Here is a 19,968-nt window from a genome sequence, read left to right on the forward strand (position 1 = left end):
AACTAAGATTCGTATTTTTGGTCAAACACCTATTACCTCCAACTGAATTACTATTCTACAGCTACTTGTCTAATGTTATTCATCAAGAAGGATATTATTACTACATCATTTTGGACAATTGGCAAAGCTTATCAAAAATGATTTAGATAGTACTCAATCAACTACATGAATTTAATAGTTAAAGGAGTCCTATCAAATATATTTCTTTAGATTATCTTTTCTAATCTTAATGTTCAAATTGCCCAGGTCTAGAGTCGCTACATTTATAGAATCATAATATACTCCATCCCGGAATAAAATCAACTGAAGGATTTCGCTCAAACCCTAGAATAACACCTCACTTTTGCACATCGATACTCAAACTAAAGAGATTTGCATTGCTTGGATAAGCATTACATATGGTAGCTATCTCTCATACCATCACCTCACCTGCGTTCCTCCAATTCCTGTCATAATTGAGACTAAATCAAACTAATCTTGAGCAATCAATGTTCTTCCCTCTAAGTTGACAGGGCTAGTCTACAACTACCCAGTTGTAACAAAAATGCTCCTAGTCCCTAGACGATGATCAGATATCACATCACTATAGTGTTGTATAGAGCTCCGTTTTCTCATAACAAGAGCCAATATTTCGAGAAACTTTCTGATATTAATGACTATAGCACAAACTATTAGGTCTACTCTCTGATCACTCACTGTCCACATATTTATCCTACTACATGAACTAGACTAGTAATGACAATAGAAGACATCATAATGGTATATGAGTTACACATCTCTTGTTCAGCAGTTACTAAGGAGTACTAGGACTATGCTCACTTCCAGAAATGTGAGAGGCTGCATCATCCTTTGTCATGGCGACATAGTTCAGGGGAGCAATTGGTCTGGTGTCTCTCTTCCCATCTTTATTAGTTGACCTGGAACCGTTTTGGTGGGAATTAAGTGACAGCCTTCTGCTTGTTGGCCCATTGGCACTGCCATTTGATCGTTGGCCTGTTACCTTCTTCGGACCAAGTGGTCGAGCAGGGCTTGGCGTTGATCCAAATACTGTTTCTTCTTTGCTTATCTGCTCATGGAACTTCTTCTGGTCCTGCCGAATATCAAATGAAACATTTAGTGAGGCCTTCAAACTATTCTTGGTATAATGACAAGCAAAATATTAATGCAAAGTCAAGCTTCTCTTCACCAATTAACTCCAGAAGAGGCGATATCACCGTAAGAGACGTGGACTTACCCTCAACCTTCTTTTCTCTTCTTCTCTGTCGTGCCTGAGCATCATATATTCATCTAGCATGGCAAGTAGAGGAACGCCATCATAAGTGAATGTGGTGTCCCTCTCTTGCTCCCATGCTCTGGTTTTTGCAACCAAGGAGTCCACAAGAGCTGCATAACCAAATTTTATATTCAGACTCAGCGACATATGCACCAGTAAAATGAATCTTGTTTAGCACAGAAAGGCAATGGGTCTTAAATTGTTGAACTTCTAAGTCAAGTAAGAAAGAATCCTTGAGCTCTTTAAAATGGAAAGCTGAACTAAGTAATGAAAGACACTAAGATAGATCCTTAAAGAAATCCTTGGTCCAACTGAAAAGTACTTGCATCATCCCAGAAATATATCAAGCAGAGCCAACACCAATACCCAAAATATGCAGTTTTAACATTGATGTAATATGAATTCGGGATTTACCTGGAATTTTATTGACCAATATCCGAGCCTTTTCAGCCCTCTTCAAATTTAAGTGTGCTCCTCTGCTTGCATTATATCGGTTGTCGTCCTGTTTCACCATTATTTATGACATGTTATCATCATGATTCCCAGGGAGAGATACCTTTATGTTGATTTGATGAACGACAGGCATGGAAACCCCATTTTACCCAAATACCAAAATGTTTTTGGTTTTAAATCATATAAATAGCAAACTTCACTTACTTGTAGTTTCTTAGTTACCAAATAACATAGAAGTGCTGGGGAAGAACCAAAATTGTGTTTTTGGTACAGACCTCTACTACAGATTAGTAGCATATAATTGTATGTACCACATAAGTGTATAAAAGTTAGCAAGTTTCACCATTGCCGTCAGTTACTTTTTATCTTAAATGGGATGACCATATTGACATTCATATGCAGCTTCTTCCTTTAGATTTCCATTACAGAAGTAGCAAACCAGTACTGTTCAAGAGATCTCAGTTCACACTCTCATTAGAATGCTTTACCAGCTTCTTGAACTGGACCACTAGGAACTATATATTTTGAAGCATATCAAAAAAGTGAAAGGATGAAAAAGGGTGCATTCTCTACAGAATACACTGACAAATCAAGCTCTGCCGGATGTACTGAATTACTGATAAATCAAGTTCTACTCATCTCATATGCTCAATTACAAGACCGCATGAAGAACTTATAGACACACAAAAAAAGGAGAGGAAAGACAACATGAAGAATACAAGAGAATATACCCTGTTGTAGTCTTCAAGCCAGCTCTCTTCTTCACAAGCTGCCATCCATTTCTCAACTTTATCCAATATTTCTTTCCTGCTATGAGCCTCTTCTTTTGCATTTACAATCTGATTGTCCATGTCAGCTAGTAACTCTGCAGGATCAACATTCCCAGAATCGATCAGTGCCATAATTTTTTCTCGAGCAGCCTCGGTATCAATCTCTACGTGGGCACGAGCATAAATGTCTTCCAGTTCAGCCTGCCTTTTGAAAGCAATCTCCTTCATCTTGCTAGCTTTTAGTTGATCAAGCCTTTCAACTTCTACTTCAGCCTTGACAATAACAACAGAAAAGCAGTTAGTGACAAGCTATTAAAGCACTTGAAGTGGATTCTAAGATCAATCTCCACCTCCTAATACCTGTTCAATCAGATCAAGAGCAAGAGCCCCTGGAATGGCCACTTCATCTACTGAAGCTGATATGTTGCAGGTAACATGGTCAAACAAGCTCCTTTCTTCTTCTGGGGTATCCATCAAATTCCATAAATCGATTAGCTGAGTTGCTAATTCTTGAAGCTGCAAGAGGGAATACAATCAGAAGAGAGTGGAATCCAAAGAGGTGGGGGCTGAGTGAAAGGTCCATCACATGGACAAAAGAGATAACTGGCTATAACATGTTTGAAGTAAAGTGCTAAACTAAGTACTGTCTACTGCTGTCATATGCAGTTGAATGAATTGTGCAAGGTCCAAATAGACTGAAACAATTCTAAGGAAAGAAACTCCAGCCATGCACATAGGATGGGCAAGCAGAGAGTGAGATATTCTGTTTAAGCAGTATAGACGAGTAGTGCTCGGAGGATCCAAATTTTGAAGAATGTACATTGCAAAATATGTCCAATGTATTCGGAACATTATGAGAAGCAATAATAAGAATAGTGAAATGATCAACTTAAAAGAGTAAGGACATTTACCTTATGCAATCTCTGCTTCTTATCCTCCTTTAATACTAAGACAGTTTTAGCCAGACTTGACAGAGTATCATTGCTAATACTTTTTGACTGTACACCAGTTGAATCATTCAGGCTTGGGTGAACTTCTGTGACAGTACTGAAGAAGTCCATGCCAAGAACAGCACAAAGGTCATGCACGGTACTGACAAGTTCAAGGACCTTGTGTAATCTCTCGCTCTGCAAGATCAAACAAGAAGGTATTGAGTATCTAACAGGAAGCAAAACGAGATAAGCAGACTATAAGTATTCTCTTGTTGTTATACCTTCTCTTTTTGGAGCTCTTGAAGTTGTGCCTGAAACTCATCCAACTTTTTAAGAGATAAATCAGATTCGTCCACTGTAAGACTCTCAACTTGCTCGCGAGTTCCTGCAATCTCACTGCTTATCTTCTGAATTTGTGATTGAACATCAAAAAACTCTTTTATCCTATCATCTTTCTGCTCCCACAGTTTTTCCAGTACTGGTGCTATAGCTGCAAGTTGTTCCTTGATTGTACCTGAAGTCTTCTCAGGCTAGAATCAATCACAGGAAGGGAAACAGACATAAGAAAAAGCAAGCAACATTATGACTTCAAACAAAAATAAGTATAAGTAGTTCTGTCCATCCAAAACAAAAATGAAGTAAAGGTCACTCACAATGCCAACATATGTCTTCTCTCCCAGGGATGATAGCAGCCTGGAGAGTTCAAGTTTGGCATCTGCCAATGCCTGAAGAAGGTGAGCCCGTGACTTCACAGCCTGGTCAACCTTTCTCTTGTAGACATCCAGGCACTCTTGGTCTATCTGAAGAAGCATATTGTCCCGCTCGTCATCAGTTTCACCGACCTCATCCCAAATTTGCTGCATCAATAGACAAATTTCTTTCAGACATCAGCTACATCATATAGTATATACATTAAGAGAATACTTGATTGGTTCCTTTAAATAATTAGTTAAAACACTGAGGCTAAATCCACAAATAAATAAATAAATAATTGCCTGCAGCTTTTGTAGTAGGGAACCGCAAGTTGTTTCGTCAAGAACAGGAGCTTGAGCATCTGCTTCTGCCATCTTCACTCACTTGGACCAATCCTGAAAATGATTCCAAACACCAAGCTAAGATTTCAACCTAGAATACATATATCTTTCTTTCTTTTGATGACCGAGTAATCCATCTGGGGCCTGCCCTTAGGACAACCGCAGCCTTCAGAACTCCAGGATAATGAGTCCGCTTCTCTAACCTTCTCCACATAAATACCAGGCTTAGTTCGCATGGCTCGAACCTATGAACTTATGTTACAAGTCCCTCAACATGTGCCACTTGAACTAAGCCTTGGGGGCGACCTAGAACACATATCTCAGGGATTGATGATGAAATTTGCAGAAAGTTACACAGGATAAATAGCATAACCACAACACTAAAATGAGCTATTGAGCTGTCACTCCATATTAGCAGGCCAAAAAGTACTCTACATTTCTTAAAAATTGGTTTAACACCTCTACTAAGTTCTAGATATGGGGAGGAATCAATTCTTATCTTTTTGATTTTCACCTTGGCTTAAAATACAACTATGAGGAAAGCATTATAATTTTGAGTAAAGCAAAAATAAACCGGAAAATCCTCCAACTAAGTAGAGAATATCCAACTCTAAGCCCTCACATATACACAAATGCACATAAATTTAAGGCCAAAAAAGTACATTCACAACAACCAAAACGCCATAGTAACTCGAAAATCACTTAGATCTCAGTGAATCGTTTTCAAAAGAAGTTTATTCAAAAAGCCATAGCTACACAATAAATACGTAGCTCATTGCTCATTCTAAAAGGAAAAACAACAACAGAGAGCTGAAATGAAGAGAATGCTTACCCGGATTAGGGTTTTAGGGAAGATTTTGGGCTCAGATCTACAGGTTTCACTTGAGAATCAGTATATGAGTGTTTGTGTCAATCAGAGTACGGAGGGAGACAAGGGGGTGGGTGGGGAAGCTTAAGTGAAGGACAGAGAAAAGGATATACATTCAGACTTGAAAAATAGAGAAGAGGAATACAAAATATTTCTTAACACTTGCCACTGTATTCGGTTCAAATTACCATCTTGACACTGAGGGCCAGTGGAAAATGTAGAAACGGACATTTGACTGGCTTGACCAGACCTGGTTTTGGTGTTACTGGTCAAAACGCAAAACGAGAATTGTCATTTTGGGAACATTGATAAATGAAAATCTATTCTTTTTTTATTTTCTTTGGTCCTATTTAATTGAGCATAAATTTAAAGAAAAATAAATTCTATATTTTATGATTTTAAAATATGTTATATTATTTATGTAACTATAAAAATTTATAATTTCAAATAAAATAGAAAAATAAAAGTGCATGTATAAAATTGAAGTGAAAGCCAAACCATGTCTTATCATCCAATAAAAATTACACTACTTTAATTGTCAATCAAACTAACTCTAGTTATGAATAGCATATTGATCACTTTTTTTAAAATAAAAGTCTTACTTAGACCATCTCCAAATTTCACACTAAAATGGTGTAACACCAAATTTACTCCAACCATTACATCATTTTTTACGCCAAAAAAATAATATTTCTTCTCTCTCTTCTATATTATATTATTATCTTCTATTTAAATTTTATTTTTTATTTCCTTCAAACAAATACTATCTTTTTTCTTTTTTCCATATTCATTATATATAATTCACATTCACCACTTATATAACCATTTATTACAAAAATATTTTAAAGGGTAAATCAACTAAATATGAAATCATTGATAAAAGATAATTAAATAAATATTACATCATACTCAAATTTAATTAGATATCTTACATTTGCATTTTTTATTTTTAAATAATGGTTATATTTCTTATTATATAATTATAATAATAATAAAATTAACTTATAATTTTATATAAATATAATATATACAAAAATTAATATATAAAAAAAAATAGGATATAAAATTAAAATTATAAAGTTCTTAATATAAAAATTAATTATATACACAATATATGATAATTAAAAGTCCAAAAAATAAAAAGATGAATAAAATAATAATAAATCAAATTTGGTGTGAGAATAGTGTTGCACCAAATTTGGTGCAACACTATTCATGCACTATAATGGTGCAAGGTTTGGTGTTCCATTGGAGCAAAAAAAAACACCAAATTTTACACCAAATTTGGATTTGGTGCAAAATTTGGTGCATATCATAATAAGTTTCAAAAACTCCATTTTTACTCTTTCGAATTCTTATATTCTACTTTTTAGCAGACAAAATGTTCAATTATTATGATCCCACGTTCTTTCAAATATTAAATAATTATATTTACAATTTCACTTTCATAATGAAAAATGGACGATCTAAACGGCGCTCTTGAATTCAACACAAAAAGGTTTATAGAATATTCATTTGTGATATACATTTCATATATTTTTACTATTTTTTAAGTGACGAGAATATTTGTCTGTACAACATCTAAACAAAATTTCTTTAACAATTATTCCTAATTGAGTAAAATATCTTATTACTAAAACTAGATAATACTCGCAAGATATTTATGTCGAGGCTAGTCTAGCTTCCAATTGGTGGGACATTAAATATTTGATCGATATGCAACGAGAATACAGGAGAAGCTGAAAGTAGTTGGGATAAGGATGTTGAGATGGATGTGTGGGGATACCAGAAACGACAAGATTAGAAACGAATTTATTAGGAACAAGGTGGGGGTGGTCTCGATGGAGGACAAATTGCGGCAATGAGGCTGAGATGGTTCGGGCACGTGCAGATGAGACCCATAGATGCCCCGGTCAGGAGGTGTGAGAGGTTAACTATGGCGGGTCTAAGGAAGGGTCGGGGTAGGCCAAAGAAGTAATGTGGTGAGGTGATTAGGCAGGATATGTCATTGCTCCAACTTACCGAGGACATGACCCTCGATAAAGATGGGTGGAGGTTGAGAATTAGGGTGGAAGGTTGATAAATAGTCATTAGTCTCTTAGTCTATCAGTAGTACTGGTACTATTTTAAAATTTTTCTTATTCATGGTCCTTTATATTACATGTTGTGCCATGTTGTTTCTATTTTATTATTGTTGCTACTGTTTGTTACTTTATTTTCATTATTGCTTGAGCCGAGGGTCTATCGGGAACACCCTCTCTATCTTCACATGTAGGGATAAGATCTGTATATACGTTACCCTCTCCGAACCCTATCTGTGAGATTACACTAAATTTGTTATTGACTTATAGTAGTAATTAATTCACTCCATAAATATTCACCTATTAAAGAAGTTAAAGATTCAATATTTAAAGCAAGCTAAAACTTGACAAAGCCACACAAGTCACTTCTTGTATTCCGTGTGAGTTATGGCTATATGTATATGTTAGGGTGGGTGTAGTTTTGTGACATGACAAAAAATATATACTAGCACACTTATTTAATCAGAGGCGGAGCAAGAATTTAAAGTTTGTGGGTTCAGGATTCTAGATCGTTTATGTTACTGGGTTCTAAATTAACAATTTATACTTATTCAATGATTTTTTTAAGACAAATACATGTTTTGGACCAAAGTTACTGGGTTCGGCCGAACCCGCAAGTGTTATGCTAGCTCCGACCCTGTATTCAGTCGACTCAAACTCTCTCTCTCTCTCTCTCTCTCTCTCTCTCTCTCTCTCTCTTTCTCTCTCTCTCTATATATATATATACTATATTAAAAGCACGAAGGCCCTTAGCGAAATGTCGTTCACCTTTTTTACCCTCTAAAAGTAGATTTTATGTAGGACAAAATTGTAATTTAAGTTTTTTCCCTAATTTTTAGAAGTTCTAAATCAACTAAAATTTTGGTTTAAAATATATTCCTTATCTGAATAAGTAGAAAGTTCTACATTTTGAAATCGATTAAAACTTTGCTTTATATAAACACTTCGCTAAGAAGGTAACAAAACCATCCATGTTTATTTTTTCTAATATTAATTTTCAGAATAAGGAAATAAAAAGAAAAACAAATGAAAGGGAAAGAAGTAAAGGATTTGCATTTCTTTGCATTTTTAACTCCTTTTCGAATCGATTTTTCCACCTACAAGCTATAGGAATAGAATTTTAGTGGATAAAATTATATTATAGCTAAATATTTAAAATTGTATATGAACAATATTAATAATTTAAATCAACAAGGAAATAAATTATTTCCTTTAATGTTGACAATAAATTATTAAATCTTTGAATTAACTTAGCTAAAAATCTAATTCAAATCTTTTCTAAAATATGAATGGTTTTAGCAAAATGTTATTCGCCTTTTTTACTCTTTAAAAATAGAGTTCAACACCAGACAAAATAGCATTTAATATTTTTCCTAATATTTAGGACAATGAAAACAACTAAAAATATAATTACTAAATCTTTCCTTAATAGATAGAAAACTAAAATTTGTGACTTTAAATTAATTAAGACTTTTACTTTATAAAAATTCTTTTTCTTATAACAACTATAATGACGAACAATACTCATATAAAGACTTTGAATCAATTAAAATATTTTATTCTAAAGAAACTTTGTTTGTCGTATATTTTATTTTTCTAGCGACACAAGCATTTTAGACCGAAACTATGGCATATTTGTCTTTAATGATTTTATTATTATTTTAAGAGTAAATTCAAAAAAAAAAAATCTGCCAATTATATTTTAAAAGCAATAACAATCATAACACGAAAAAATGCATGACGTATTCTTAAAATGTGAGTCATAATGCGAAATTCTTTCAAAATTTAGTCTTTCAACTCCACAATGAATTCAACTTATGCATAATAAATATGACATTACGATGTAGAGAAAAATTATATTGAACGCCACAAACGCAAAATGAGAATTACAGCTAAAATCAACATTCAACATTTTCATGAACATATATTTTTATTTATCTTTTATTAAAACTCAAGCAAATTACTGTTTAAGTGATTTTTTAAAATTTTATATTTATTAATATAGAATACACGCGCAACGCGCGTACCATAAGACAAGTATATATATATATATATATATATATATATATATATATAAATATATATAATATATATATATATATAATATAAATATAGTTTATTACTCGTTTGGAAATAAATTTTTATTTTTAAAAAAATTTTAAAAACTATTTTTTCATGTTTGATCAAATTTTAAAAAAATATTCAAGAAAAATGCATGTCCAAATACAACTTCCAAAATTTATTTTTCAACACAACTTCAAAAAAATCGAGTTTAAACCAAATTTATATTCGAAACGTACTAGATTATATTAAGTTCGAGCCATCGTCACAAAATTAAAGAATAGAAGGTACAATAGCATCTGTACTCATTGCCGAACATCTAGGTTTCGCAATGATATATGCATGATGAAAGATTACTAAAAAGTAGTGGTAAAATATAGTATTTGTTCAGAATGGTCGGCACGTAACTTCATATATAGAGGCACTTAGTATGGACTATATGCCACTTGATTTTGATTAGAATTATATTAAAATCTGCGTGAATATGTAATTGATAAGTTGACTACTTTTAGATGGAATATGTTGATATTGGTGGAAAAAATTGATTTAGAGTATATTACTATAGCTTAAGCCTGTCAAATAGGTCGGGTTGACCCGTTTTCGAACCGGCTCAGATCGGTTGAAACCCGGACCAGCCCGGACCGATAGTTAGGGGGGCGGGTGGGCTGGGTTAGGGGGTTAGGGGGGTTGGTCCTTTTACCAAAATAGATCCGGTTAACCGGACCGTTCAACCCGGTCAACAAAAATACTATTGAACCGGTTAACCGGCCCGGTCCGGACCGGTTTAACGGCTAGAAATCTGAATTTTTTTTTTGTAAAGGTGTTATGACTGTTGGCAACGGTCAGCTGCATTTTGGCCGTTGCCCAACGGCTGGATTGCACAAATAGCCCTTTTTGGGCAATTTTTTTTAAAAAATAACACTTTTTGTAATTACTAATTTAGCCCTTTGAAAAACTATAAATACCCCCCCTCCCCCTCTTCTTCATTTCTTCACTCATCTCTCATTTCTCAAACTCATATTCTCAATTATCATTCTCTCATTCTTCACTTAAAGTGCAATCAACTATTTGGGTCTCATTTTTTTGGAATTTAATTTATCATATTATTTATTATTTGAAGTTTGAACAATTGAACTTCAAACTTTGAACAATTGATGTTTCTTCGTAGTAACATTGGAGTTTCGAAATCATCAAGTGTTCAATTTATTGCTAAATTCGGTGCACTCCCTCCAACTCTTTCTCCTATTTACTATTTTATTTGCATATTTAATTTTTGCTAGTAGTTAAATTTTCACAATATGTTTAATGCTACAAAAAGAGTTTATAATAAGGTTATTAATCGGGGTGGGGAAATAGAAAAAGAGGTACTACTTCAACATCTGGTAATAATTTAATTGACTCTACACATGTTTCTGAAACATTACCTGATAATAATATAGATTATGAACAATTATAGGAAGATTTCGTTATAGAAGATAATGAATTAGAAATTGAAAATGAGACATCACGTACACCTAGTAGTGTTGGAGCTGGTAGCAGGGGTAGAGGTGTGCTAGTAGTAGACCACCTGTGGCCCCGACTACTAATCGGAGAAAAAGAAGTAAGGCTTGAAATTTTTTTGACGAAATAGAGAATAGTGGTAGAGTTAAACGCAGACTTTGTGATGATGATTTTAAACATAAGACTGGAGGACAATTTGGGGGGACGGGGACACTTAGTAGACATATGAGAATTGAGCATCCTATATAATGGGGTTCTGATTTAGATGAAAATCAAGTAATTCTAAACTCTAGTACTGGAGGACTTATGAAATATGATAAAATGAAGGATCGTGAGGAGTTAGCAAAAAAGATTGCTTGGGGTTGTCTGCCTTTTTCTTTTGCTTCTTCATCATATATTCTTATGTATATTCAAAGGATTTATAATCCTTTATTTAAAGGTATCCCTAGAAGTACTTGTAGATCTGATATCTTTAGACTTCATGGACAATATCAAACATACATACGTTATTTGTTTGACCACCTTCCTTGTAGAGTTTCTTTAACTTTGATATTGGTCATGCTGTTAATGGAAATGATCATTTGACAATTTTACATGTCATTTGGTAGATGATAATTATTGTATGCAAAAACGTATTATTGCTTTTAAATATGATGAAGATCAGAGTCATATTTATACATACTTATTTTTAAAATGTTGCTACAAATATAGATTGCCAATAATTGAAGTTGCTAATGCGCATTGTACTGATCCAAACCATATGTTAACAACTACTACTTGGGAGGCCATTAATGATGTTGTTAAATCTTTACATAAATTTTATACAGCTACTGTTGAGTTTTCTGTAGCATATTATCCTACTGTTACTATGGCTTTAGTACATATAGCTTAAATTTCTTTTCTACTCTCTGAATTTAAGAAAAATGAAAAATATAAGGATGTTGTTGAAAAAATGCAAGCAAAATTAAAAAAATATTTCTTTCCAATTCCTCCGATTTACTTAATTGGTGCAGTTTTAAATCCTTCTATTAAGATGTCTGATTGTCACCAATTAATCAATGCTTTATATACTTATATGGAGATTGGACCAACTGAAACCCCAAATATATATATGTTTGTATGAACAAGCTAAATGATTATTTACAACAATTATGTAATTTTTATGCAAATATATTTGATGATGATGCTCTTAGTATAGGCAATGTTAATCCCACTATGCATTGTACCGCTTCTACTACTATGGATGATGATGAAGGCCTTGATAGTTTTAATATTTTTTCTACGTTTTTCTAACATTCAAACCAGTAGTAGGAACATTGATGAACTTTCAATTCTACTTGCAAAAGCAAAAAGAGCCTCGCACAAAGAAATTTTCACCGTTGGGATGGTGGCATGAGAATGAAAAGCAATATCATGTTCTTTCCGCCATGGCTCGGGACGCGCTGAATGTGCCAAGTTTAACTGTTGCATTAGAGAGTGCATTTAGTCAAGCAACACAACAACTTGGAAACACCTGTCACTCATTGGGAAGAGCTTTGAAAGTTTTAGTATGTTTCAGAGATTGGATTAGATCAGAACGAAGAAATCAGGGACGTGAAGATGTTGATAGACCAGAAGACGAAGAACTTGGAGATATATTAACACATGGTAACCCATCTGAATTTAACACTCCAGAAGATGGCCAAGAAGTTCATATTGATTATGAAAAACTTAATAAGGCAATGCAAAACCTTTGAATTTACTCTATTTTTTGTTAATTTGCTTGTTGGTAAATGTAAACTTCAATTTGTAAGTTTGAAATAAAAAAAAGCACTTGCAAATTATAAGTGCAAATTTTTTTCCATCTTCATTGTATTCTATTATCTTAAATTCTTAATGAAATATTCAAAATTTCAAATATAAAGATTTTAAAGCCTTTGCATCCTTTTATTCAAGCACTCTTTTTATAAGATTGTTTTTTTGTTTTATATTTTTACTTTATATTAAATAGTTATACAAAATACAAAAAAAAACAAAAAAAACTAACTCGGCCCGGCCCGACCCCCTTGACCCGTAACCCTTACGGTTCATTTTTTACCCGGATGGACCGGACCCGTTAAGCCCGATTTTGAATAACCCGTAATCGGTCCGCATTGGAAACCGATCGATCTCCTTTTTTCCCAATCATGACCGGCCCGACCCACCCGTTAAACACCCATATTATAGCTTAAGAAAGGGATGAAGGGGAAAGTACGTAATTAAGGGTGACGAGAAGGGCATATCAGTAAAGAGAAATTAGAGCCATTTGCATGGATTAGGCGCAACTGTCGTGACAATTGCTTTATCATTGCTTGCTGGCAATAGTGTTGTAGTTATATAGGGAGAGAGCGCGACAACGACGACGATGACAATAATAACAACCCAATGGAATGTTGGAAAAAATTGGATGATTATGGAGAATAAATGGTTTAGTTTGAGGCGTGTCAAAGACATTGTCCTTAAGGATATTTCGCCCACACCGTGATGAATAAAATTAGGCGTATCCCCCAAGATTCAACAAGCTCTTCTAATATAACTAGGAGCAGAAACAACAAAGATTATAAGAGGAAAACCCAGCACAAAAGAAAAGGAAAGAAATTTTTTTTTAACTTTTGCACACTCTCTCGAAGCATGGAAAATATTATATATATATATATATATATATAATATATATATATATTTATATATATATATATATATATATATATATATATATATATATATATATATATATATATATATATAGTGCAAAAAATGCACTTTCTGACATAATTGTCAAAAAGCCATAAAGGCTTTTAAAGCCTACCAAAACATTTCAGATGTTAACATTCACAGCCATTAAGCCTGTTGCTAACTGACAAAGGTTTCAAAATAAAGGATTTAAAGGCTTTGAATGCTAATAAAAGGTATGTTTATAACATAAAGAATATATTATAATTTTCAGTTATAGATTTAAAATATATATTCTATTGATTAGTTTAATAAAGACCCACTAAAAGAATGAACCTAGTCATCAATTTAAATATTCTTTTTGAGATATTAAAAAATATTGTTATTATTATTTTTTAACAATCCTCCACATAGCTCAAAAAGAATATAAAAAGAATTTGTTGGGTTTTCACAAATGAGCATAATGCGTCAATCCGGTGTCTCTTGGACTATGAACCAGATCTAGATAAAATAAGATTAAACTTACAGAACAAATGGTGAAGTTCAGAACTTCTATGAACCAAGAATTCTTTTGTAAGTTTAGTGTCTTATCTATCACATTATACCCGTACACACTTTGTTGTTTGTCGCGATTTTGCGCTAATAGGCCATGCGCGCGCCTGGTTTTCATGAGTGCTCTAGAAATTTCGCCACAAATTTCATAGGAGCGGCCCCACTCCACACTCATATAGGTCCATCCATCAAGGGTATTCTGCAGAGCAATACACCACCTAAAAAAGGCTATGGATTAGATTAAAAGTTTAATAACTCAGCCTCCCATTTCTTGCAGTCTTGCACTATATATACACACATCATAGGAAGGGACATAATTTAATAGTGCACATTTGATCAACTAATGACTTGTTATTACCCATATGAACCTACTTCATGGGATCTCCAATCACATAGGTTGGGTTACCATCATAGTTGATATAACCCAAATTGGCAAAAGTCCCATTCCCCTCGATGTTTCAGATATTAATTTTCTTCCCAAAGGTTTAGTCAGAGGATCGGCCAAATTCACTTCTGACTTCACATAATCTATGGAAATAATTCCATCTTTCAGCAACTGCTTTATCACATTATATCTCAATCGGATATGTCTACTCTTCCCATTAAAGGATTTATTTTTAGCAATGGCTATTGCAGCTTGGCAATCACAATGCATCGACACAGAAGGTGTCGGTTTTATTCCTAGTGGAATACTTGCCAAAAGGTTCTTTAACCACTCGGCCTCATTGCCAGCCAATTCCAATGCCACAAACTCAGATTCCATGGTAGATCTAGCTATTATTGTTTGTTTCGTTGATTTCCATGCCACAACACCCCCACCGAGGGTGAACACATAACCACTAGTGGATTTCGTCTCATCTGAATCAGAGATCCAGTTAGCATCACTGTATCCTTCTAGTACAGTGGGAAATCCACTATATTTAATACCATAGTTCATGGTACCTCTCAAATATTTCATTACTCTTACTAATGCATTCAAATGATCATGACTTGGGTTTTGAGTATATCTACTCAATCTACACACAGCATATGCAATATCAGGTCAAGTAAAATTCATCAAATGCATTAGACTACCAATAACTTGAGCACATTTATTTTGATCTACAGCATCTCCCTTATTCTTTTTTAATTGACTACTAGCATCATAAGGAGTGCTTACAGGTACCACATCAAAATTATCAAATTTTTTAAGAATTCTTTCAACATAATGTTCTTGAGTCAACATCAAACTATTGTCATCTCTTATAATTTTCATGCCTAAAATAACACTAGCTTCTCCCATGTCTTTCATCTCAAAATTAGAAGACAAGAAAAATTTGGTTTTATGTACCAAATCAAGGCTAGAACTAAAAATAAGCATGTCATCCACATAAAGGCAAGTAATAACACATGTACGATCTACACATTTTGTATAAACACATTTATCTATTTCAATTGATGAAAAATCATCATTAATCAATACTTGATTAAATTTTTCATGCCACTGTTTAGGTGCTTGCTTTAGACCATATAAAGATTTTAGCAATTTACATACTTTGTTTTCTTGGCCAGACACTATACAACTCTCAGGTTGCTCCATGTAAATTTTCTCTTCCAAATCACCATTTAAAAATGCAGTTTTAACATCCATTTGGTGAATAAAAAGTTTATCAATAGAAGCCAAGGCAAGTAAAACACGAATTGAGGAAATTCTAGTTACATGAGCATAAGTATCAAAATAATCAACATTTTGCTTTTGGGTAAAACCTTTTGCAACAAGTCTAGCTTTGTATTTATCAATGGAACCATCCGGATTGAGTTTCTTCTTAAAAATCCATTTACAACCAATGGGTTTAGCTCCCAGAGGTAAATCAACTAAAATCCAAATTTTATTTTGTAAAATTGAATTTAATTCTACATCAATAGCTTCTTTCTAAAATGAGGCATCAGATGAAGAAATAGCTTCAGAATATGTTAAAGGATCATTATTCACAAGATAAGTATAAAAATCATTACCAAAAGATTTTTCTTTCCTTGGTCTTTTGCTTCTTCTTAAATCCTCACTGTCAAAATCATTTTGAATAATTGGAACATGTGAAATATTATCACTTGGAATAATAGGAGCATCATAAATATTCTCAAATTTTAAAGGAAAAATATTTTCAAAAAAATCAGCATTTTTTTTCAACAATAGTATTGTTTTCAAGTACATCACTTTTGACTACTAAAAATCTGTATGCTGTACTGTTTTTAGCATACCCAATAAACATACAATCAGATGTTTTAGATCCTATTTTCCTTTTCTTAGGATCATGCAACATAACTTTAGCAAGGCACCCCCACACTTTCAAATATTTCAAATTAGGTGGATACCCTTTCCACAACTCATAAGGAGTTTTACCCGTTTTCTTATAAGGAATTCTATTTTGTAAATGACAAGCAGATAAAATGGCTTCATCCCAAAGATTATCCGGAGCACCAGAACTAACAAGCATGCTATTCATCATTTCCTTTAAGGTCCCATTTTTTCTTTCCGCTACACCATTAGATTGTGGAGAATATGGCAGAGTTATCTCGTGAATTATGCCTTCTTTCTCACAATAATCATTCAACAAAATAAATTCACCACCTCTATCGGATCTAACTCTTTTGATTTTCTTATCCAATTAATTTTCTACTTCAGATTTATAAATTAAAAACTTATTAAAAGCTTCATCTTTATTTCTCAATAAATAAACTTTTGTATATCTAGAAAAATCGTCTATAAAAGTAACATAATATTTTTTCCCTCATCTAGTCATAGTTTGTTTCAAGTCTCCTAGATCAGTATGAATTAAACTTAATAATTCAGATTCTCTAAATACTGAAGCACATGATTTCTTAGTTTGTTTAACTTCTGCACAAACTTCACACTTATCAATATTCGAAAAATTAATATTTGAAATAAGACCTTCAGAATGCATTTTCTTAATATAAGATAAACTGACATGTCATAATCTAGCATGCCATAAATTAAAAGAATCAATCAAGTAAGCAGAAGAACTAGCATTTTCATTCATAACATTGAGTACAAACAAGCCATGGCTATAATAACCCTTGCCAACAAAATTATTATTCTTGGTCAACATTACCTGATAGATTCGAAAGAAACCTTCACCCCCACTTTTCCTAATAATCCCACAGAGACCAAATTGGCTCGGATACTAGGAACATGCAATACGTCATTCAATGCCAAAGTTTTGCCAGATGTGAGTTTGAGAAGAACTTTGCCTTTTCCAAGAACTTGAGTAGTTCTTGAGTTACCAAGATAGACAACTTCTTCTCCCTCCTCAACTTGGGTGTAAGACACAAAGTCTTTTTTGTTAGCACATATGTGCCTAGTGGCACCAGAATCTAACACCCAATCTTTCACATTTGCCATAAGGTTCACTTGGGAAACAACCGCAACAATTATATCATCCACTTTGGCTTCAGTCAAATTTACTTTAGCCTTAGTGGGATTGTCATTCCCAACCCTTTTTCGGCATTGAGCAACACAGTGGCCAAGTTTGCCACACACAAAGTAGTTGCCTTTTTTCTTGAAGGTTTGATTGTTGGTTTTGGGCTTATAACCATTTTTTTTGTCATACCAGTTACTTGATTTTCTCTGACGGATGTTGTCCTCCACAAGGCTGCTTCTAGTAGCAATTTCTTTTTCTTTGTCAACAACAACTTGCTTGCGGTTAAAATTATCTCCACCAAAAACCACAATTTTTGAAACATCAGGAAAAAGTTTGACACAAGTAATTGGTGATGGAACAACAACAGAAATAGTTGGTGCAGCAGGTGTAGTAGCATCAACATCAACATAGCAGCGTTATTCTCCATAATATCAAGCGTAAATATCCTTAAGATTTTTGGAAAAAATTGGATGATTATGGAGAATAAATGGTTTAGCTTGAGGCATGTCAAAGATACCGTCCTTAAAGATATTTCGCCCACACCGTGATGAATAAAATTAGGCGTATCCCCCAGGATTCAACAAGCTCTTCTAGTATAACTAGGAGCAGAAACAACAAAGATTATAAGAGGAAAACCCAGCACAAAAGAAAAGGGAAGAAAAGTTTTTTAACTTTTGCACAGTCTCTCGAAGATGAAAACAAATATATATATATATATATATATATATATATATAGTGCAAAAAGATGCACTTTCTGATTTCAAATTGTCAAAAGCCATGAAGGCTTTTTAAAGCCTACCAAAACGTTTCAAACGTTAACATTCACATCCATTAAGCCTGTTGCTAACTGACAAAGGTTTCAAAATAAAGGATTTAAAGGTTTTGAATGCTAATAAAAGGTATGTTATAATATAAAGAATATATTATAATTTTTAGTTATAGATATTAAAATATATTCTATTGATTAGTCTAGTATGTTGAGCTTAAACGGCCCAATGACACTCTTAACATGGTGTGATTGGGCCAAGCCCGCACGGTTTTCCCCAAAAGGCCTCACACCATTAAGAGATCCCTACACCTTATATGTAGACTCCCAATCTTTTCAACTACCAATGTGGTACTTTATTCGCACACCCAACAATCTCCCCCTCGAACTAAGTTCCACGTGGCCCATTACCACGATTCACGGGTCAATTTTCGAGATTACTGTGTGCCACCCACATTGTTAGAGTATTATGGCAACCGAAGCCCGCAACTAGCTTCTTCTTGTGTGCGTGCCGCCCCGCACCATCACTCCGTCATCTCCATACTCGTCCCACTAAACCTAGGCTCTAATACCAGTTTGTAATGACCCTACTGGTCGATTTGAGTAATTGGGGCCGGTTCGGCAGTTTGAGGTCACGAGCAGCTTCATATTATGTGTATCGACTTGCGTTTGCAGTCCGGGCGTGAAACCGGAAAGCTTTTATGTGAAAATATGAGAAATAGAAATTTTTAGAGTTGAAAATTTGGTTTTAGTTGACTTTGGTCAACATTTTTGGTAAACGGACTCGGATTTGTGTTCCGACGATCCCGGGAGGTCCGCGGTAAAATATGGGACTTAGGCGTATGCCAGGAATTGAATTACGACGTCCCTAGCCTTAGAAAATAATTTTTCAAGAAAATTGTTGTGCTGGTTTTTAAAGAAAATAAAGAAATGAATTAATGTTTGAACTTGTTGGTATCAGGCTGTATTTTGGTTCCGGAGCCTGGTACAAGTTTGTTATGATATTTAAGTCCTATTTGTAAAATTTGGTGAAAACTGGAATTGATTTGACGTGATTTGGACGTCCGGTTAAAAAATTAGAAAATTTGAGTGTCCTTGAGAAAATCATGAGTTTTGAGGTTAAATTCGTAGTTGTTGATGTTATTTTGATAATTTGATCGCATGAGAAATCCCGTATGATGTTTTTAGACTTGCGTGCATGTTTGGTTTGGAGCCCCGAGGGCTTGGGTGAGTTTCAGACAGGTTTAAGCTATGTGGCGCTTGTTTTTGGATGCATCATCGTCGTTTCTTCAAGAAAAAATAATAATATATTGAGCAAATGAGATCCAAATTTAGTTTTTATTGAATCATTAGATCCGTATCGAAATTACGGAGCCATAGGAAAAAGAATCATCGAATTTGGACATCGTATGAGGAAGTTATGCTCATTTTCGTGTCGGGAAAAATTGCTGGTTTATGGTGTGTTCGCAAATGCGAACATCTCCATCGCATTTGCGATGCCCAGTTCGCAAATGCGACTTCTGCCAGCCCTGCTTTGTTTGCAATTTGCGAGGGTTCACAATTGCGAACCC

General features: G+C 34.0%; 1 protein-coding gene across 1 annotated transcript; it reads right to left on the minus strand.

Annotated features, from left to right (window-relative positions):
* Positions 1-472: 472 nt before the first annotated feature.
* LOC109237771 (65-kDa microtubule-associated protein 1-like) lies at positions 473-5,437 on the minus strand. The gene is made up of 10 exons (XM_019404141.1): positions 5,295-5,437; positions 4,424-4,516; positions 4,082-4,285; positions 3,710-3,958; positions 3,408-3,623; positions 2,857-3,012; positions 2,458-2,769; positions 1,688-1,775; positions 1,235-1,383; positions 473-1,090 (listed from the first exon to the last, which is right to left on the minus strand). Exons 2-10 carry the CDS (start codon positions 4,493-4,495, stop codon positions 794-796), a joined length of 1,743 nt encoding a protein of 580 aa, XP_019259686.1. The 5' UTR covers positions 4,496-4,516; positions 5,295-5,437; the 3' UTR covers positions 473-793.
* Between the last annotated feature and the right edge of the window lie 14,531 nt (positions 5,438-19,968).

Source organism: Nicotiana attenuata, unplaced genomic scaffold (genome assembly GCF_001879085.1).
Source record: "Nicotiana attenuata strain UT unplaced genomic scaffold, NIATTr2, whole genome shotgun sequence".
NCBI classification, from domain to species: domain Eukaryota; kingdom Viridiplantae; phylum Streptophyta; class Magnoliopsida; order Solanales; family Solanaceae; genus Nicotiana; species Nicotiana attenuata.